We start from the raw sequence: 21,323 nt of genomic DNA, 5'->3' as shown, positions 1-21,323 counted from the left end.
AACATTACAACCACCAATAACAACAAAAGGTTCAAGTGCCAACAGGATGAAGACAAAACTTTATTATTTGCAGATGATATGTTCATTTACATAGTAAATCCAACTGACTCAAGAGGCAGAACTAAAAAGAGGGTTCAGCAAGACAGCTGGAGATTGTGCTCAGCATCCAAAAACCAATAGGGCTTGTTTTGAATAGCAATAGTCAGTAACCAATTAGAAAAAATAAGAGAAAGTAAAATCAAAAGACGTAAAATATTTAGGACCTTAAGTAATGAAAACTGTATAAGATCTTTTGGAGTAAAATTTAAAACTCTATTAAAGAACATAAAGAAGACCTGGATAAATGAATAGACAGGAAGACCTGGATAAATGGAGAGATATACCATATTCATGGATAAAGTGACAACATTGTGAAGATGCCAAATTTCTCCAAATGAATGTCCAAATTCAATGCCATTCCAAAAAAAATTCCCAACTTTTTGGGGGGATACTGACAGACTTGTTCTAAAATTTGTAAGGGAAAATTTAGCTTGAAAAAGAAAAGCAAGGAGGAAGGACTCACCTTACCAAATACTGAGGCATATTACAAAGCCAAGTGCTAAAAACAGTGTGATATTAGTGCAGGAACAAATAGATTAATGAAACTAAAGAGAGAACTGAAAAGCAGGTCCAGGTATACAGGGGTAGGACCATAAATCAGTGGAGGAAAGCGTGGATTATTTAGTCTACGGTATTTTAAAAATTGGCTAAATGGAGACATATAAAGGTGGATCCCCGTCTTAGGCATATATGAAAGAAACCCCAAATGGATTGAAGACCTAAGTGTGAGAGATTAAAATTATTAAATATTGAAAAACGTAGGACATTACTCTTTATCCTTTCCTGAACAGGAATTCTTGATTTTGATATAATCAAACTTTTAAATTTTTCCTCTTACAATTTGTTTTGAGGATCTTATTTAAGCTTCTCACTGTTCTCCAACAGAAACCTAGAAAGGCAGGCAGTACGACCTCCAAGAAAAGAGGCTTTAAGCAAAAGCACGTGTTAGGTTCTCTTCTTCCTGGAAGTATAGTCTCTTCTCTGGGAAAAGGGCACACAGAATTTTGATGCACCTTGCCTGGAACAATAGAAAGAGACACTGTTTGTTGATGTCGTCTGCTTCCAGGCAGAAAGGAAGACATTGCATCACGGTGATGTCAGAGGGTCTCCCATAACAAATCCTCTCATCTTTTTCCATTGGTAATGGGGGCCCAGTGAACACTCGGTGATATCAGACTTATTTGTAAAAGCTCGTGAGGCCCTCCCTGCAGGCCCCCAGATATAAATTGGTGAGACTCGTGCAGCTGGGGTTGGAAGGGGATGGGGGCTGAAGAGCAGGAGGTGAGGATCTGTGAAATGATGTTATCCTGTGGCCCTGACCCCATGTGGCCCCTTTTCAGCCCTAGGATACTCAAGTGGAACATGGTCATTTCTCCTTTCTTTCACACTTACACTGACTCCCACCCAACCCGATTAAGACTAAAGCAGCCTTACAGTAAGTAGCCTGTCTCCTCATGGAGAAATACGTGGGGTGCTCTGGGCTGGAGGGGCTGGTGGTACTTGTGTTTCCTACTGGTCGAGTCCCATGCTAACCCTGCAGCCACCCCATTTCCCAGGCCCCTCTCCTGGAGGTGTCCTATTCTCTCACTCAAAACCAGAACAGCAATGGCACTTGATCCTCGGGTTTTTCTGTAGTTCCAAGCTCCAAGAGCTCAAGGGTCTTCAGGGAGCTGGCCTCACCCTCAACTGGAGCTTTGGGAAGGGCACAGGACCAGGTTTGCCCAAGGAAGTCAGAAGGCAGTTTTCCCAGAGTGTTTGGTGCCCCCTGGTGGAAGGCTTCTGAACAGCTGGTTGAATCCCCTCCTCCCTCCCTTTCTGTCTTGGTTTGCTCTCAGGAGCCTTCTTCAGCCCCAGCTTATTGCTCTCCACCCCATGTGGAGGTAAAACATGGCTTCTCAAGCCTGAGCGTTGCCCTCACCCCTTGCAAAGGTCAGAGAGGATGCAGGATCCTGTGATGGCTGACATGAGCAGAGCCACGTGGAAGGAGTGGAAAATTGGATGGCGTTCCTCATCTAGAAAGCAGTTCTCCTTCAGGAGCCTCCCCATGTGCTGCCCCAGGCCTCCCCTTCCATAACAGACCTCTGCACTGGAGCCCCCCCTCACCCCCCCCCACCACAGGCATGAATTCCATCCCCCACAGATTGTCCCTCTGGTTCATCCCACCACCCCGTGGGCCCTGGCTTTGAGGGCAGGCGGGTTAGCCCAGGGCTGGGACTTGGGGCTCAATGTGGCTACACTGCTCACCAGACCAGGAACTCAGTGCCAGGTTCAGGGAAGGAAATGAGCTGGCATCCCTTGGGTTCCAGAGCACCATGCTATTCTGCCAGGTAACATGGGCCAAGGCAGAGTGACCATGGCTCGAAGGAGAGAATCGTGTCACAGTCCAGTGCACACATTTGGAAGATCATGGGGGCCAAGGCCCTTGCTTTTCAGACTTGGAAGCTGAGACCTGGTGGGGTAAGTGATTTGCCCAAGGGGTCATATCTTAAGCTTCGCTTCTGTGGCAGAAGACACCTCAGCACGTCACGTTCCCATCGCAGACACAGGCTCTCAGGATTGAAAAGAACTTCAGTTCAGTCCAATGGCAGTTCTCCAAGCTATTTCCCAACCAGACTTAAAAAGAGAGTACAGTTTCATAAACATGGCTGTGGAAAAGCCTCTGGCTATTGGGAATGTCTTCTGCTCTGCCCCACATCAAAAGTATCACCAACAGCGATGTCCCTGGGCCCAGTGACAGTCAGCAATTGTAGCAGGAAGCCAGCAGGATTAGCACTAATGTTTCTGCTGTATTGTCTTTAATTTTTTTAACCTATGCATTGGCTTCCTGTCACTCTGTTATTTCTACAGACTTTCTCCCTCAGCATATGGATTCAAAATTGCAAAGTCATCCATGATCCTTGCTACCTCCTTCTTCCTTAACCCCCACCCCACCTCATTATCCAATCAATAACTGAGGGCTATATTACTCATTCCACTTCTGAAAATCTTTTGCATACTGTATTAGTCTTCTCTGGCTTCCATAACAAAATACCCCCACAAGCTGGGTTGTTTAAACACAGACATTTATTTTCTCACAGTTCTGGAGGCTAGAAGTTCATGATCAAGGTACCAGCAAGTTCGATTTCTGGTAAGGCCTCTCTTCTGGCTTGTAGACAGCTGTCTTCTCACCGTGTCCTCACAGGGCCTTTCTTCTGTGCACTTGTTGGGGAAAGGGAGAGAGAGAGAGAGAGAGAAAGAGAGAGAGAGAGACCCCTCTCCAAGTCCCATCACACTGCGTGTTAGGGCTTCAATATATGAATTTGGAGGTAACATGTTTCAGTCCATAGCACATACATTATCCGGTCATTAGACCTCACTCTTTTGAGATGCAGCCCTTTCCTGCCTGGACAATTGCAATGGTCTCTCCAAAACAGACATCTCAGCCCCCAGAAGCTCCCCCAACTCAGACCCATTGTTCACAATGCAACCATCAAGAGAGAATTGAAACCTTTCAGAGCCACTCCACTGACTGGTAAAATCTTCACGTCCTGGAAGCCGCATGCTATTCAGAGGAAGGACCGTGGGATTTGCAGTGGTCAGATCTGGGTTCAAGCGATGTTCCACCATCTAATAGTTGTGACCCTGGGCAACTAAATTAATCTTTCTGAGCCTCAGTTTCCCCTGCTGTAAATTGAGCATTGGTGGTGTTTTGAGAATTACGAGCGTTACCATATGCAGGTGTTAGGCCCAGAGAGGGCAGGCACTGTTCAACCAGTGCTTCCTTTCCCTCAGGCTGACATTTCGGGTGTCCACAAGCTGGTTCCAACCCACGTCTCCAACCTTATTTTCCATCACTCCTCATACAAAATCCCTATGCAAACTTATGTCTCACCCCGGCCATGCCCTCGCTCCCCTGCTAGGAATAATCTCTCAGGTTATCTGAATCAGTTTTAACACAGAGGTTGAGAGGATGGGCTCAAACAGGACTGGTTTTGAATTTCCACCTTTCTGAACCTTGCTTGGTTCACCTAACAAGTGAGTTGATGCTCTGACTTTAATGAGATAAGCTTTGTCAAGTTCTTAGCACAAACACCCAGGATGCTTGCCAGTCTGGGTGTAGGAGCCCAGATTAGTCACTGAGCGCTGACTGCTGAGTTGAAAAGGTGACACAGAAAACTACCAACATCGGTGTTTTCCAGACTATCCTCCAGGGAATACTAGTTCTGCAAGACAGGGGTTGGTGTTACCTGGAAGGAGGTTGTGATACCAGATGTATAAGGGGAACGACAGGTCCAACAGGGCCACACAAGTTTGTTGACTAAATGGCTTTCCAGAGTTTTTAATTACAATATGTATTGTAAGTTTCTAAGAGGTGACGATAATTTACATCATTTTCCAAATTGGTTAGCCACAGAATGCTTTTTTAATGCGCCCCACCCCACCCCACCCCACCCCACCAGGATTAAGCGTTCTACAGACTCACTCGGGAAATAATGGCTTAAGGAAGCCTGGGCATAAAGGTTAATGGCTCATTCAATATTTACTTTCCTCTTAGCTGGAACCAAGATATGTTAGAACTCACTATCTTTGATAGCCGTAAGGCTGAGAGCTAAGAATTTCATTGACATTTGATTTTATGAAGCTTACCTGACTTACTGGCTAATTAATAGAGTAGAAGTCACTACTTGAAGTCTAATCTTCAGGACCGGTCCTTCCTTCCGTTTGCTGGCCTGCTTCCGTCTCCAAGAGGGTTTCTTCTGAATGTTCCAGCACTCACCCATCACACCTGCCCCAGATTTCCTGAAATACTCACTGTTTGAACTTGTCACTTGACATTTCTTGTTCTGTTTGTTTCCGTGTTTTCGGTTAGACCTTCTGGCTGGCTTTTGTTTCTGATTCATGGGAGACAGCCTCTAAATCCTCAGAATTTTCTGAATTATGAGTGTGTTTGTTATTCATGGTGGGCTTCCCAGACCACACGTGTGTTTATGCTAATGAGGTGATTCAGGATGGGGGCTGGCTGGGCCAGAAAGACCAACCACTAAGTTAGAAGTTTGGGGCTTTGCGCCACATGCTATCAGCCTGACGTCTGGGGAGGAGAAGGGGGCTGAAGAGTGAGTCACAGGCCAGTGAGCCAATGAATCATACCTACATAAAGAAGCCCCAGTAAAAAACACGGACACTGAAGCTTGGCGTGTCTCCCAGGTTGGCTTCACATATTGTCACACATCAATGTGCTGAGAGTGTGATGCGTGCTGACTCCACCGGGAGAGGAGGCGACACTTCACGTTTGTGGCCCTCCAGGACCTCGCCCTGTACATCTCTTGGCTGGTTCTGATTCGTATCCTTCGGCGCTAATAACACTGTAGTCATCAGTACAGCACTTCCCTGAGTTCTGTGAATCATTCTAGTGAATTATTGAACCTGAGGGGGGGAGTAGGAACCTCCAAATTTGTAGCCAGTTGGTTAGAAGTGAGGGTGGCCTTGGGGGTCCGAAGTGAGGGACTCTGAGTTGAGGGTAGTCAAGTGACCTTAATCCAGAGAATTTAGCCTAACTCTGGGTAGTTGGTGTCAGAAGTCATTGTGAAAGAAGTGGGACATAAAAGGGTACACACTATAGTCTTTAAAAATGCAAACTACTATATAGCTGCGGAAAGCAGGTCAGTGGCTGTCTGGGACCAGGGTAGAGGGAGGGGGGGAAGCAGAGATTACAAAGGGGCAGAAGAAAATTTGGGGGGGTGATGGATATGTTCACCATCTTGATTGTGGTGATGGTTTCATAGGTGTATGTAATATATGTGTCAAAGCTTATCAAATTATACCATTTAAACATGTGCAGTTTATTGTATGTCAATAATACTTCAATAAAGCTAATTACATTCTTAGAAAGTTCAGTGCAGTCCTCGCCTGACATGACCCTGTCCAGGACCTTCCATGGTTCACCCAGTCTGCAGAATCCAGGCCTTCAGTAACGTGGTCCTAAGCTATCTCTCCAGCCTTGCTTTTCAGCACTGTCCTACACAAATCCTTTGCTCCAGCCAAACTATATTTCTCGCTATTCTCCAAGTAGACTCCACGTTTCTCCCATTTCTGTAATTTTGCTCATGCTCTTCCCTTTGCCTAGAATGCCCTTCCCCGAGTTACCACCCTCTCTCTACCTACTAGGTCTAGCTATCCTTTAAGCTTAGCTCAAATGTAATCTCTCTGAGACCTTCCCTGAGTTCTCGAGTCAGAAATGACCTGTCCCTTTCCTAAACTCCGGAAATGCTTTTCGTGTGGCATTTTTCACAGTGTCCCATGATTCCTTATGTATGTATGTCTGTTTGTAAGTCCATCTCCCACGTGGACTATTAACTTCTTGAGGGTAGGGGCTGTGCATCTTATTCATCCTTGTATTCCTCATGACAAGCAGCATAATCCCTTACAAATAGAGGAGACTCAAATATTAACTAAATAGCCAAAACACAAACTCAGCATCCTGCCCATAAAACCTTTCAGATCCTTAAACCATTACATCGTGTGGTCCCCTCCGCTTGCTTCCACCTCCCCCTCCTCCTCCTCCTCCTGCTCCTTCTTCCTCTTCTTCAGGCCAAACCACAGGGACTAACTTAACTCTGTTTTAAGTTTTAACTAACAAAACTCTTCCTTTCGTTTATGTTGGGGGACACACACTTGTTTGTATTTTGGTATTATTTTGTATGCTCTGTCTACATAGTAAGTACTATTGACTATCTAGTAAATTTCAAGTGATAGCCTCCTTAATACTTAGTTTCTATTTTTTCCCTCTTTTGTCCAATCTTTTAGCCATAGAGCGTAGTGATCAAAGTCTCAGGCTCCAGTGTCACTGGGCTGGATCTGAATCCCAACTCTGCCACCTACTGGCTGTGTGACCTCAGGCAATTTGCTCAGCTGTCAGGTTTGCCATCTGTAAGGTGGATGGGGTGGTCATGGCTACATCCTAAGATTGCTATGAGGGTTAAGTGAGCTGGTCATGCAAAGTGTTTAGAACACTGCCTGGCATATGGTAGCCACTCAACAGCTGTTTTCACCGTGTGCCAGAAGCATTCGGCAAAGATGTTGTGAGACGGGTAGGGCTGGAAAGGGTAACCAAGCGGACTAGTGCCCTATTAGCCCTATCAGAATCTCTTGGAGATTCTATTAAAAATACCGATTTCTTGGGGCTCACTCGGTGGCGTAGTGGTTAAGTTTGTGAGCTCTGCTTCGGCAGCTCAGGGTTTGTGGGTTCAGATCCCAGGCACAGAACTGGCACCACTTGTCAAGCCACACTGTGGCAGCATCCCACATAAAGTAGAGGAACATTGGCACAGATGTCAGCTCAGGGCCAATCTTCCTCACAAAACAAACAAACAAAAAAATGATTTCTGGGCCCCACCTGAGAGATTCTGATGGAACCTAGGAAGCTGTATTTTTGGGTATGCTCTCCAGGTGACTTGGATGGCCAGCCAGGTTTGGGAACTGCTGGCACAGCAGAAAATGCACGAAATTTGGGGTAAGGAGATCAGGGCTCTGGTGACGTTTCTGCCAGGGATCCAGTGAATGACTTTTCCAAGACTCTGTTTTCTCACTTGTAAAATGCAGTCAACAAATCAGATATATTCATAGGGTTGTTGTGGGGTCCAATGGCTAAGGTCATTTCTGTGGGGGAGCTGGCTCACTGTGCAGAAAGGAACATAGCCTTTGGAATCACACTGGCTGGATGTGAATTCCACTTCTGATACTGTGCTGGACATTGCTAGGTGATGATCCAGCATCCAGCCCCCTCTTCTTTCTAACAGACCCCTGATTTTGCTTGGGGTCTAAGTGTGCCCAGTGGAAAATATTCGACCCCCCAGACTCCTTTGCAGTTCAGGGTGGCCATGTGATGTGGTTCACTCAGAAGTCTGCTGAGGATTTCCTGGAAAGCTTTTGTTTTCCTGATATAGGCACTTATTCTTGTCTCTCCTTTTCCCCTCTTCTTCCTGCCTGGAACATGGCTGAGAGGCCTGGAGGTGCAGCAGCCACCTTGTTATTATGAGTGGACAAATATGGGAAGGAGGCCAACAAGCTGAGGATGATGGAGCAAAGAGATGAAAACATTTAGGTTCCCAGTGGCATCACTGAGCAGGTGTAACAGCTCTGGACTGCCTACCTGTAGACTTCTTATGTGAGACAAATGAATCTCGAATTATTTAAGGCAGAGGTATTTTTGTTGGTTATTTGTAACCCAAAGCTTCTCAGGGAGAATTAAAAAAGACTAAAGTTCCTAGAACCATGTCTGATCCAGTGGACATGCATGTGTGTGTTTCCTTCCTCCAGCTCTGAGACATTTTCTGCATTTGTAAAATGAGACACCCTTTAAACCCACGATCCTATACTTGCCTGATTATAAAGTAGAAGAATTGGGCTCTGGGAGCTGGCCTCTGGAATAAAGGGCCCTTTCCAGGGGCAAGGGGAGGGTTCCAGAAGGCACCCCAGCAAGTGGCTAGGCACAGGTACAGGGTGGACTATCTATAGCATCCTAACCCTATGGGGCTGCTCACCCTAATCAAGGCAGATGCAAAAAATCCTCACGTGTGCTTGCTAGGTGGAGCGTGCAAAGTGGGAGGGAGTCCAAAGGGCACAAAATTGCCCTCGCTCTGGCGTAAATATGGAAGAGGAGCCTAAGGATCCTTTCCCTGGCGACACACACAGTGGGGAGTAAGAATGAAAACCTACTAACCTCTGCCTCCTCTCCCCGCAACACAGATAACATTTCCCATCATTTTCTCTTGTTGGAAACTTAAGTCCCAGGCTGTGAGTGCGGGCCTGTGCAGCAGTGGGGGGACAGAAGAGTTTCGGTTTTCACTACCATCTTACCAGCCCACAGCACGGCTTTTATAGATCAGGCTCATGCCCCTAGGACCCATGGGAATGGACATGACTCATTGAAGCCAGCTGCCCCCTCCAGCGGCTGAATCCTGCCAGTCTCCACTGCCTTGCCGGCACTGCCACTTCAGCCAGGGCTGAAATCAACAGCACCAGAGTCAGTACAAGGAAAGCTATTGCAAACCTCATACACCAAAATATAGTGAAGACATAGGGAACGTTTTGTTGTTTTTTGGCAAATGTATTCTTCCTCCATTATTTAAAAAGCATTGAAGAGCAAAAAGTTAAGTCTCCTCTTACTATAAAAGTAAAGAAAATCATGCAATGAGATGATCCTGTGGGGCTTTGGCACAGACATGCTTTCTCTCTCCCGAGGCGCCTTGCAGCCCCAGGCAGTCCTCGAGAACTTCGTCCTCAGCGGGCTGAGCTTGGTCCAGTCCTTTGGCTCCTTCCCACATCAATGCATCTTGACTTCCTCTCAGCCTTTCCAGTCTGAGTGTTCCTCCCTCATGGCCTTCACAAGCCAGTCCCGTTCAGTCTCCTGCTCAGAGTCACTCGTGTCACTTGCCTCCACAGCCAGCAGCTTCGAGTAGTTGATTTTCCGCTCTTGGGGCAGTCTCGGCTGGATGGACAGGAACAAGGCCAGCCAGAGCAGCAGGACCACGCAGCAGGCCTGGTAGAGCACAGCCAGGCTGAAGCGCATCACCACGAAGCCCCCCACAAAGCTGCCCAGGCTGGCCCCACCCCCATAAAAGTGGCCTCGGAACATGGCACTCAGAGGTCTCTCTGTTCTGGGAGTGGCCAGGTCCTCTACTGAGGCCCTGACTGCCCACCACAGAGCCCCGTTGCTGATGACACTCAAGATCTGAGCCGGGAGGACGGACCACCAGCTCCAGAGGAAAGAGTAGTAAAGCAGCTGCCCCGCGAGGCAGCCCAGCCCCAGCCCCACCGTGCCCACCCTGGACAGTTTCCTAAGCAACGCAGTTTCGAACGGATGAAGTAGAATTTCCCCCAGCCAGCCCAGGGCGACTGAGAGCCCCATGACCAGCTCACTGCTACCAAGGTCTTCCATGTGCCAGAACAGAAAGTTCTGCACCGTGCTGGTGGCGGCTCCTATCAGAAAGACAGTGAAGGCTAGGAGAACGAGCCGGGGGTCACCCCCTACCAGAGACAGTGCTTTGACAGTTTTGTGGTCGGGCTCCCGCTGCCTGCAGACAGGGATGGGAAAGGCAGTGCTCACCAGTAAAGCCAGGATGCTGACCAGCGAGTAGCCGTAGAAGTGCACCACACCCTGGGCGCCATTTGTCATCAGGAGGCAGTCCAGCTGCCCCACCAAGGCTGTGATGCCACACACGCCTGCTGACATGCCCAGCAGCTTCCAGATCCACAGGCTTCTGTAACGGTCAGTGGCGTCCACAAAATCCAGGTATTCATAAAGGCTGTCGTCCGCCACCTGCTCCAGAGGGGCTGTCAGCAGCTCCCAGAACACCATGGACCCCAAGGAGAGGATGAAAGTCCACTGCAACCCTTGCAAGGAGAGGTCAAGGGCCCTGGCGTTCCCCTTGGCTGCCGACAAGTTGGCTGGACTTCGTAGCGCTGTGCTCCCAGCAAGCAAAGGGAGGGCAGCACTGACCACCTTAAAAGAACCTTCCCAGGCAGTACTGTTCGCCCCTGACGTGACAGGATGGAGGAGAACTCCGGATGTGATCCTGGCTCCATCAACGGGGCCCACAGAGTAGCCAGGAAGATGACTGAGAGGTTCTTGGACACTTTCTCCAGGTCCTTTTCCGAAGCCAGAGGCTCCCACGATCCTGGTAGTACTCCTCTCGGCTGGGAGGCTGGGCGCTCCCGCTGGGTGGTTTGAGGCTGGCTCTTGGGCCGAGGTGATGGTCACAGTTAACGCGACCGCCGTCGGTGGGACTGTGGTGGTCACGCTCTGGCTTCCATTACAGGAGCGGCGCATCAGATCTTTGTCCAACGGCGGCACCAGGACCATCAACAGGCTGGCTCCCGCCGAGCCAAGCAGCGAGCCTATCAGAAGTGCCCTCCGTCTCTGGTAGCTTTTGGCCAGGAAGGCACAGAAGGGAGCCCAGACGGCTGCGATCAGGTGCTTGGCTCCCATTAGGAGGCCCACCCAGGGCGCGGTCAAGCCCAGCTGCCTCAGGTAGAGGGTCAGGAACGGGGTCACGCAGCCATCCCGGACCCCACACACCAGGTGGAAGAGCCTGGCCAGCCCTAGCGCCCTGCTGACGTCCCACTGGGGGTTGGCGCTCATGGCTGCCTCGCTCCGTCAGACTCGGGCCGGCGGAGGGCGGGGCTGCGCGCGCGGCGGGCGCGGCGGCGGCGGCGGCGCGGGAGGGAGCGGGGCCATGTCCCCGGAGGGAGGCTCCGGGCGAGGAGCGAGTGGGACCGCGCCTCCAGCCTCGGACAGCGCCGCCGTCACCGGCTTAACGGCCGCCCCGCCCCCTCGTCCCCTCGTCCCCACGTCCGGCCGCCGGCCCGGAAGTGGCCTCGCCCGGAGGACCGGCGCACCTGCGCGGCGCACCTGCCACGTCCCTCGACCTCCTCCGCCCGGGGGCGGGGCGCGCTCGCCGCCGCACCTGCCGATGCGCGCAGGTGCGCGAGGGCCGCGGCTGCCTGTGGCCCGCAGGGCGCGCTCCAAGCTAGGCGCCTGGGGCCCTGCCGCCCATGCACCTGAATTATATCCCTGAACTGCTTCAGGCTCGTAAAACACTTGGGGGATGGGAGGAGCGAGACTGGAATGCCTAACATCCGCGAGGCTCCCTCCCTCATCTTCTTAAGGTTCTTACTCAAATGCCCCCTGATCAAGGACCACCCCGTTAACCTCAGGGACCGTTCCTGTCCACCCTAACTGAAATAGCAAACCCTACCCCCTCCCCAGACTCACACACTCCCTACCCTGCTTTATTTTTCTCCACAGCACGCATCACCATTTCTAGTTCGCCTGTTTATCTTGTTCATTGTCTGTCTCCATCAGGATCAAAGCGCCAGGAAGGCAGCTATTTTTGTCCCCAGGGCCTAGAACTGTTTCATCGGAGGCGAGCTGCCCCTGGAAGAGGCATGACTTTGGGTGACAGAGTTTTCTTCAGCGGAGACGATCCCAGAGCGGGTCCAACAGCTGAGCGCTGTCTTGCAGCCGCACTCCAGCAGCCATCCCGGCAGCCGCCCCAGCCCGGTAACAGTACGTATATATTGGATGGTTTTAATCCACACCTAAGAGTGCTCAGCTGTCCCACTGAGAACACACACTGCCGAGGTGGTTAGCCAACCTTTAATCAAAAGCCACACTCCAGGGGCAGCGAATAGGAGCATATCAACAATCTTAGATCAACTCAAGTGGTTTCGTTGATTAGCCTGATAGGTACTGGTGAAATTTCACTCGTGAAATTAGTGGTGTCCAAGTCACATGGGTTGGTTATAATTCTTTTGGACACATTTCTTCCCTTGGTGAGCAGGGTATAAGGATCTAGAGATTCCAGTAGTCCAAACCCTTTGGAATGGTGCCGTAGGCTTTACTCCAAGATGGTCCAGTGTCCAGGCACTGATTCAGTGAACTTCATTGCAAGGTTTGTTCACAGCACCTAATTTGGCTGGAGGTGGGGGGTGAGGGAGGCCACTTGCCAACACGTGTCTGAATGTTGATGAAAGTAATAATGAGTTTTCATATATTGAGGCATATGGGGAAGCCATTCTGGTTTAAATCTGACTCGGCCTACAACTTGTTTTTCCCAGGGCAGCCTGACTTATGGCCCACCGAACATGCATTGTACGTCAGCTTCAAACATTTTCCCAAAGCAAAGAATGCCCTCTTGAAAGATAGGGGTGCATGTTTCCCTTACTCTGACGCCAGTCCCAGTACTTCTTTGAAGATAAGCTTCTCTTCCCAGAGAACCAAGGTCAAGGTGACCTGCTGTGTATATGCTAAACTGTGGCAAAACATCTTGTGACTTTGGGAGAAAAAAATTGTATTCCTGTTATGCTTGATGTATGTTCTTTGTTCTAAAACGGTATACAGCCATGCTGTGAACTGTGCTTCTCCGGAGTGCTTTCTTCCCTGGGGGAGAGAACACTTCCGGGCTAGTTCTCACATTTGCTCATTAAATATGTCTCTTATCTATAGATTGGTTATTGACTATTTGTGTCAACAGTGTGGAGCAAAATTTGGTCTATGACTTCCTTTCTTTGTAAGCTGGTAGGGAGACTGTTGGGGGAGGAGGCCCGGGGCCCTCACCTAACCCTAACAACTGGTAAACTCTGCAAATGTTTACTTAAAGACTCTAGTAATTGTGAATGCCCACCTTGTTATGAATCAGTTTACATCACCCTGACAGCAGAAAAAAAAATCTAGCCACGTTCAGGTAAACTCACTCAAATTCAATGATATCAGTCATTTCCGGTTTAAAACCACCTCAGCCGCCTTGGGTTCTGCAGGGGGCGACTTCAGTGGAGGATTTCACATCCATCCACCCCTTAGTCTTCACCAGTCCAGGGCTGCTCTCCACTGAGGAGCAGGCACTCTGCCATGCTGGTGTCGGTTGAAGTGTCCATGGTCCACATCTGGGCTTCAGGTCCTGTGATCCCAAAGCACCACACACAGCTGCACGTCTTCCCTTTCCTGTGAGACCCCTTGGGCTTGTTTGCTTTCAACTACCTGAGAAAACCCTACCTGCTTCCCATGGCCCATGGGGGCACAGGGACTCTCTCTCAGGCTGACCTTGGGCCCATGTGCCTAGACGCCCTGAGCAGCCCCTCTTACGTCATTCCCCAGGCATCGAGAATGTGCTCTGGGACTTGCAGGCCAAAAGTGAAGTGCCTGCCTCTCTACTTGGGATCCCCAAGTGTAAAAGGGATTCTTCCCCCACCTCACCCCATCACCCAGGACCCAGCCCAGATGACAGGGCTGGACTCAAGTCCAAGCCTTTGTGTTCTCTCTGTTGCTTTCCCCCCACCCCACCCCCAGTCCTGGGAGTCAGGGAACTGGTTCTGTGACACTAATCTTCCCTATTTTACATCTGGATATAAACTTTTGAACTCTAAAGCCAAGACTTTTGAAGGCTTTAATCTCTGGTCCTCTGAAACTGCCTTGCATTCCCACTTCTGTCTGGGGACAGTGCTGGTCGGGAGCCCTGAGTCACTGTGAATGAGGAGGGGAGTGGCAGGTGGACAGAACCCCCCAGTCAATACTTCACAAAATGCTTGTGTGGCCTGAGCGGATTCATTAGGTTCGATTAAGTACTGCCCCGATCTCTATTAAAACACAAATATTGCTGGGTGTTAGAGGAAAGCAGAAACACTTTAGTGTGTATTTATTGAACTTGACATTTTCCTCTCCACTGGGAGAGATGCCTGCCTGGGAGTGGGGAGGAGGGCCGTGGCCCGAGAGAGGGAAGGGGACAGATTCGGGAGGGAAGAGCTGTAGTTGCCTTTGCCTTCCTCCCACCTTCCCCCAGGCCACAGAGCCCTGGCCAAAACAGCAGCTCTCACGTTGGTTTAAGGGCTGGGTGGGGAGCTTGAGTGGGAGAAGACGGTAGAAGAGGTGGGAATTGAAAATCAACGAAAGAGTGGACACTGGTGCAGGGAGCTGGGCTTTGTGTGTGCACAGCTCTGCCCGCCCAGCCAGCCTTGGGCTTCATGTGGGCCCTGCTGCATCCCCTGCCCACGGCCAGTCTCCCTGTGTTTTGGCCACTCACCGGCTCCTAGACATGGCCAGAAGCTGCCCATGGGAGCCGCACCTTGCTCCGGTCATTGGGGGCAGGTGGGGTAGTGTATCTTCCTCTTGGGCCCGCCATGCTCAGACTCAGTGCTTCCTCTGCCCCGTTGGGCTCACTGGACGATGCCCGAGAACGTGTTGATGGGCATTAGAAGGGGCTTGGGCATGGTCCTGGTCCTTTCCATCTCCTTCTGCTGGTGCGAACTGAGCCACAGTGCCTTGGATTTCTGAGTCCCAGAACGTGGCTCAGGGCAAGGAGCAACCTCGAATCTGTGGGTGGACAGAGGCCAGCTCAGGAGGCCCAGGTCAGGGGTCAAATCTGCTCGGGTATTTTAAAGGTAGCCCTTTATCCTCGGGCACAGAGGAGGAGGCCTTGCAGAGGGAAGAGGATGGGTCAGGACAAGAAAGAGCACTCTGGATCTGGGGCGAACACGGGAGAGGAGGCCGTGCCTGGCTGGGTCACTCTGTATGCCTGGCTTACCCAACCACCTCTCCCCGGGGGGACCAGTAAGAGTTGCATGAACTGGGGCACAGCTGGCACACAGCTGGGTCAGCCTGTATCGGAGGGGCCAGTGGCAGCACAGGGGACTGGATCAGGAGCGCTGTCGGCTGAATGTATGTGGAGGAATCTCGGGAAACTGTACTATCGGCTGCTGCCCAGGGCCAGCCATTCATTTGCTCTTCTTCCTGGATTCAACTGCTTGAAGGACCTAAGTCCCCACCCACTAGGAACACTGCCTGGCCTCAGGATCTGCCTCTGAGAAGGTGTCCTGGGCAAGAGGCAGCAGATGGTAGGGACTGGCTGCTGCTTAGCTTGCCCCATGGGACGTGGAGCCCTAGAGGTGGCAGGCCTGGCCTCACCTGACGACGTCCCTGAAAGTGCGCCGACTGTCCTTGTCTAGCAACAGCGTCAGCAGTCTCTGGTCCTGGCTCTGGATCCGGATGTTGGCGGTTCGGAAGGTGTTTGTCACCACCTGCAACAGAGACAGCTTGTGTGAGTGTTGCCTTCATGACAGATGGCCCTGCCAGCATCTCCTAGCCTGGACTCTGGTGTATTTCTTCAGTCCAGCACACGGGGTCCCCAGCTCTCTTCCTGCAAGTGACTCTGAGCAGTGACAACTCTGCAGAAACTGCTTCTAGGCTGCCCTTGCCCTTGGGTCTCTCATTGTTTCTGCAGTTCATTTCCTAGTCTGTTGTCCTCAGTTCCGAACACCACCTGGAACGCTGTGGCTAGGCCTTGCCAGGTTATCAAGTTACCCGAGCGCCTCCTATATGACAGGCATGTTGTTATGTGTGCAATTTGGGGATATGTCAGGGGTTTTATAAGTCCTGACCCCAGTTCTCGGTGTTGAATTACATACACATTACATATTTCCCTGGGGCAGAGACAGAGGGTCTAGAAAGTGGCCACATAGCCCCATGACTCAGACCAGGCCTGTATCAGTTTGTACCATGGAATCGTCTGGGGGCCAGATACAGGTGGAGGGAATCCATCCTCTGCACAGAGAACCTGGGGCAATGTGTTCCTTCCCTCCCCACCCCAAAGCCCTGTGTGGCTTCTCTAGAAAGTTCCCAGGACCAAAGGAAAGTGGCCCCCAGGCAGCCCTCTGACCCCCCAACTGAGGGGGTCACTCCTGAGAGGCCCCCTCCCACTGGGCAGAGAATTGGGAACATTCCAGGTGGGGCCTTCCGAGGGCCTTTGCAGGCTGCTGGCCCATTCCACACGTTTTGGGTGATTCAGCACCCGAGAGCTCAAGTTTCTAGAGCCTTGGAGTCCATCTCATTCAAGTTTTCTCAACCCTGGCCGCTCATAGGAATCCTCTTTCCAAAACATAACATCAGAGGTTCTGATTTAAGCGTCTGGAGTGGAGCCCAGGCAGGGGCGTTTCTAATAAGCTCCCTATTGTAGGCAGGCCTTCGAACCACTGAGCTCATTCACCTTGTCACTGTCTTAGAGCAGAGCCACAAGCAGCAGCCCAAACGGGGGGTCAAGCATTTCTGCTAAACTTTTGTGGAGGTGGGGTAGGCCAGCCAGAAGCCTGTGGGCAGAGTGTGCAAGAACCTCCTGGGAGGAGGGTCAGAGCCCGGACTCCAAGGCGGGACCGCTCCGGTGCTAATCCTGATGCTGCCACTTATTAGCTGTGTGCCCTTGGATGTGTTAATCTCTCTGTGCTTTCGTTTCTCATCTATTTAGAAAAAAATATGGTAATAATAGCAACTGCCTTGTAGGACTGTTGTGAGGATGAAAAGAGACAGTGTGTGTTACATGCCTGGGACGTGGTACATGCTGTATTAGTATTGGCAATTTACTGTTATTATGATTATTAACTATAATTTCCCAAGAAGGAGCCAAGCATGAGTAATGGCCTCAGCTGTCAGAGGGGAAGGGGAACCCCATATGGATTCTTTCACTCCTCAGTCTGTCTCCTACACCAAGCCTCCTCCTACCATCACTCCATTCATAGACTCATGTGAGTCTGAACAGGTGGGTTGTGAGTAAAGACAGAAAGATTTACCAAGATCTCAGTAAGACAGAGGGGAACACAAGGGGAGAGGGGACATCGTGGTGGGCAGTTGTGGCCGGGGATGTGGGGACAGCCAGTGGAACCTAGTGGACACTGACCAGACAGCTAGCTGGATGATTGTGAGCATAGGATGTCATCTGTGACCTTCCAGAAATACCTGGAGAGACTGCAGTGAGGCTGGGGGTTGGGGAAAAGCCAGGTGCCTTCAGTTTACGATGGTTAATGGGACCCCAGCTGGTGAGGGAAACTCGATGGTCCCATAGAGGAGGGATTGAAGGGGACCCACTGAAGGTTTCACAGGGGTAGGCATGGGACCCAGCTCCCTGACTCCCGACTTGATGCTCTTTCTCCTGCATCGGGCCACTCTAGGTGTCTCCCGGCAGGATCTGGGCCTCCACGGCCCTGCCTTCTAGATAACCAGAGGCAGTCTCGGGGCCTCATCCACCTGCCCACAGTGCAGGCAGATGCCTTTGTTTCCCCTTTGTGGACTGCACGCCTAGACACACTTGACCTGCCTGGTTTTGGCCTGTGAGGACCACGGGAGTCTTGGATTTCAGTCTAGAAATGCAGCCGCGGAGGCCACTTGAAAGGGCCAGGTGCAGAATCTGCAAAGGGCCCCAGTCTCAGCTCACCAGGTGATGAGCAGAATGCTGCCAGTTATTCTCTGTTGCTGGCTTCCTGCCTTCCCCACCCCAAAGCCCGGTTCTACTATTCCTCACTGCTTTTCTATATCAAACTTCCAGTCCAGCCCAAGGAATATCATTGCTGCCCCTTAATCTCACCAATCCAGCCACAATGCCCGTGGCCTGCAGTCCTGCAAGCCTGGGCAACCTTTGCTCTAGCTCACCATGAACTCCCCCTGCACTCAGTGTTTATCATCTCATCCATTGGGACAGAACCTGCAGACAGACATGCCTGGGTTCGAAGAGGAAAGCACTAGAATTTCCCCCAGCAAGTCAGTGCAGGGGTAAAAGGGAAGCTGCTGGGGCAATAAGTTTAGATTTTCAAATAGCCCACAACCAGGCTGTTTAAAGAGGTCGTTAAAAACGGAAACCATTGTAAGGAACTGATTTCGAAAGAGGAAATATGTAAGGGTAAGTGGGTCCACCTTGCAGCTTAAAGCTTAAATAGAGAGCTGTCCTCTAGGAAGGCAGAGTTCAGCTCAGTACAGGCAATCTCTCGGCCGGTCAGACCCCTCCTGCAGTGGATAGGCTGCCTCAGAACAAGTGAGCTCCCATTCTGGGATGAGATCCTGTGGAGGCAGAGGTTGGAGTAGATGACTCAGCAAACATCTGGCGCGCTCCTGGTGTGGGCCAGACACCTCGCTGAGTGCTGGGGAGAACACGAAGACTCAGACGAGGGCCTGAGCCCTGGGAGCTCACAGTCCGTTGACACACAGAGATCATGTCATTTATCATCTTGCAAATGCTTCCATGGCTGCATCCCCAGGGCTCTATGGGAGCACAGAGGTGGGGCAGCTAGCTCTCCAGGGAGTGGGGACGGGGTGAGGTGGAGGATGGGGGGGGAGGAGAAGGGCATCAGAAGGGTCCCCTGGGGGAGATGACACCTGAGTTTCATCTTGAAGGAGAAATAGAAGTTACACAAAGAAGATGGGGAAGGGAAGGGAGGAATGTGGTTTCAGGCCAAGCAAAGCGCATGAGCAAAGGCCCGGAGGTGTGACTGCCGGGACACTTCCAAAGGCCACGGTGTAAGGGCCTGCAGGGGGCGGCTGGAGCTGCGGACGGAGAGGAAGAGGAGCCAAGTTGTGCAACACTGAAGAGTTTTTCTGCCCTTCTGCCATGGAGAATGGGAAGTGACAGAGGGGTCTGAAGCACAGAATGACATGTCCAAGTTCTGTTTTAGACAGATCATTCAGGGAGAGATGTGGAGGGTGGACTTAAGAGATGCGGAGGGTCTCCCCGACATCGGGGACACCAGCTGGGAGATTACTGTGTTTGTCCAGAAAGAGGGGATGGATGATGGTCTGGACCAATGGTGACCAACTTGTCCTGATTTGCCTGGGACTTTCCTGGTTTTAGCACTGATGGTCCCACGTCCTGGAAAACCCTCAGTCCTGAGCAAACTGGGACATGTGGTCAACCTAACTGGACCAGAAGAACTTCGGAGGATGAAGAGGAAGGGAACAGTTTGAGAGTGTTTGAGAGAGAAAACCAGCAGCACCTGGGGCAGGGAGGAAGAGGAGGCATCTGAGATGACTCCCAGGTTTCTGGCAGAGGTGACTAGTTGATGACGGTACCATTACCTGAGAGACAGGACATAGGGGAGGAAGGGATGAAATAAAAACAACCGCCAACACAAACAGATCTCTGACTTGGCCAAGCACTCTTCTAAGAGCTTTATATGTCGCAATCATTTAATCCTCACAACAACTGGCTAAGGTAGGGACCCTTCTTATCCCCATTTACAGATAATGAGACTGAGGCACAGAGAGCCTGAGTGACTTGCCTGAAGTCACGTAGTTGGTAAATGGCAGAGCCAAGATCTGGACCCAGGCAGTCTGGCTCTAGAGAGCTCTTAACTATTAGAAAGCACTGGCTTTGGTTTTGAATATCTCGAGCCTGGGGTGTTGAGGGATATCCAGCTCATGCTAACTTAGTTGAATGCAGGAGTCAGAAACTCAGGGGTGAATGTCAGAGCAGGGCCTGTAGATTTGGGTGTCCTTAACAAATTAGACCAAGACTGTGTCCAGGGATTTGATAGTCCAGGGAATAGGAAAAGAAGTGGGCTGTGGATAGAAGATGAGAACAGTAGCTATTTAAGGAATTATTTTAGGAAAAAGAGTCCAGGGAAAGGAGCTGAGAGTAACAAGCAGATCTGTAGGAGACGGACTATGAAAAAATGGTGACTCAGAATTCACAGATTCAGGGAGCTGAAAGACTCAGAGAACAGGGCTACCGCTCTAGTGGTGGAACTCATTCACAATTGATCAAGGGAAGAGAAAACTAGGGGAAACATCTATGGCAGGGTCGCAAGCCAGCTCTGTTGGAGCATTAACATATAAATACAACTTCAAATATAAATATTTTCAGCTTAAAGGGAACCACTGATAGAAAAAGCTAACTTCCAAATCATCAGAGGAGGAAAAATAAGCAAGCAAAACCTGAGCAAAAGAAACAAAAAATAGTAAAAAGCATTAAAAAAATTAAAAAGCACAACGTAAGATGGCAGAGTAAGATCCAATAGCATATAACGTTAGTGTCAATGGCAGAGTGTCTGTTTTCTCATTCCTTTCCCCTTATAATTTGCCTCAAAACAAGGAAGGGCATCCTTAAGGAAACTAGAAGACACCTAAAGCCCTAAAGCACAATATTTGAACACAGAGAGAGGAAGATCAAACATGAGGATCAAAACTCTGGAAAGACTTCGGAACTGGAGGCTACAGATTCACAGACAGCGGGAGGAGATGGAGCCTGACAAAGGGGAAGTGACTGACAGGTGGTCCAAGGGGCAGTTGGATGCTTCGGGTTCCCTCTCTCACCCTCAGCAGCCAAGCAATGAGCCCTCCCCGCCACGGAGATCAGAAAAACTGAGCCAGAGAGACTGTGGACCTGGGGACGCCACAGCTGGAGCAGGACGGAGTGAGGTGCTGTAGTCCACACAGGTGGATGACATAAGAGTTTGCTCGCTGAATGGCGAGAGCTCTAAACCCCTCGCCCAGCCCAGCTCCAGAGTACAGACACCAGCAGTCCTATACCCGCTCCTGCCCCCCTCATGCCCCAAGGCAGGAGCCTGTAGAACCCTTTTCTGGAAAACGAGACTACCCTAGCAAAGAGACTTGCAGATACTGACATTTGGATTTGCCCCATGGAAAGGACCATGGCCTTCTGACTGCCTCCTGAGCAGCCCGACATTGACTCAGCTTTTTAGCGCCCTGCTCTTAGATGCGAACGGAAGGCCAAGGATCAGCAGATATTTGGAGACAGCCTCTAACATTAAAAAAAAAAAGGTGGGGGGGGAGATCTAATCAAGTGAACAGAAAACAGGAATTCAGAGGAAATAGATGCACTGCAGGGAGCAGAAGAAAATTCCCAATAAACCATAATTAATATCTTCAGAGAGATAAAAGAAGATACTGGATCAATGAAGCAAGAACAGAATGCTAT

The 21,323-nt window shown here is 50.5% G+C and overlaps 2 protein-coding genes across 5 annotated transcripts in view; both read right to left on the bottom strand.

The window, feature by feature from the left end:
• Positions 1–8,276: 8,276 nt before the first annotated feature.
• MFSD6L (major facilitator superfamily domain containing 6 like) lies at positions 8,277–11,444 on the bottom strand. The gene has a single exon (XM_014864125.3). It carries the CDS (start codon positions 11,216–11,218, stop codon positions 9,422–9,424), a length of 1,797 nt encoding a protein of 598 aa, XP_014719611.3. The 5' UTR covers positions 11,219–11,444; the 3' UTR covers positions 8,277–9,421.
• A 1,769-nt stretch (positions 11,445–13,213) lies between these two features.
• The window catches only part of PIK3R6 (phosphoinositide-3-kinase regulatory subunit 6), a 54,515-nt gene continuing 46,405 nt past the window's right edge, over positions 13,214–21,323 (bottom strand). For 3 of the 4 annotated variants that reach the window (XM_044744992.2, XM_044744993.2, XM_044744994.2), the window contains 2 exons: positions 15,536–15,648; positions 14,234–14,944 (listed from right to left, as the gene is read on the bottom strand). In XM_044744992.2, coding sequence (XP_044600927.1) covers positions 14,788–14,944; positions 15,536–15,648 — 270 coding nt within the window. In that variant the 3' untranslated portion in view covers positions 14,234–14,787. Of the gene's footprint in view, positions 14,945–15,535; positions 15,649–21,323 lie in introns of all 4 variants that reach the window. The other variant, XM_044744991.2, reaches the window with a different exon arrangement.

Source organism: Equus asinus, chromosome 13 (assembly GCF_041296235.1).
Source record: "Equus asinus isolate D_3611 breed Donkey chromosome 13, EquAss-T2T_v2, whole genome shotgun sequence".
NCBI lineage: Eukaryota > Metazoa > Chordata > Mammalia > Perissodactyla > Equidae > Equus > Equus asinus.
This window is presented reverse-complemented; position numbering and strand designations above follow the sequence as displayed.

Excerpts from the sequence above, each read along its gene's own strand:
- MFSD6L (XM_014864125.3), bottom strand. The coding sequence starts at position 11,218 with ATGAGCGCCAACCCCCAGTGGGACGTCAGCAGGGCGCTAGGGCTGGCC.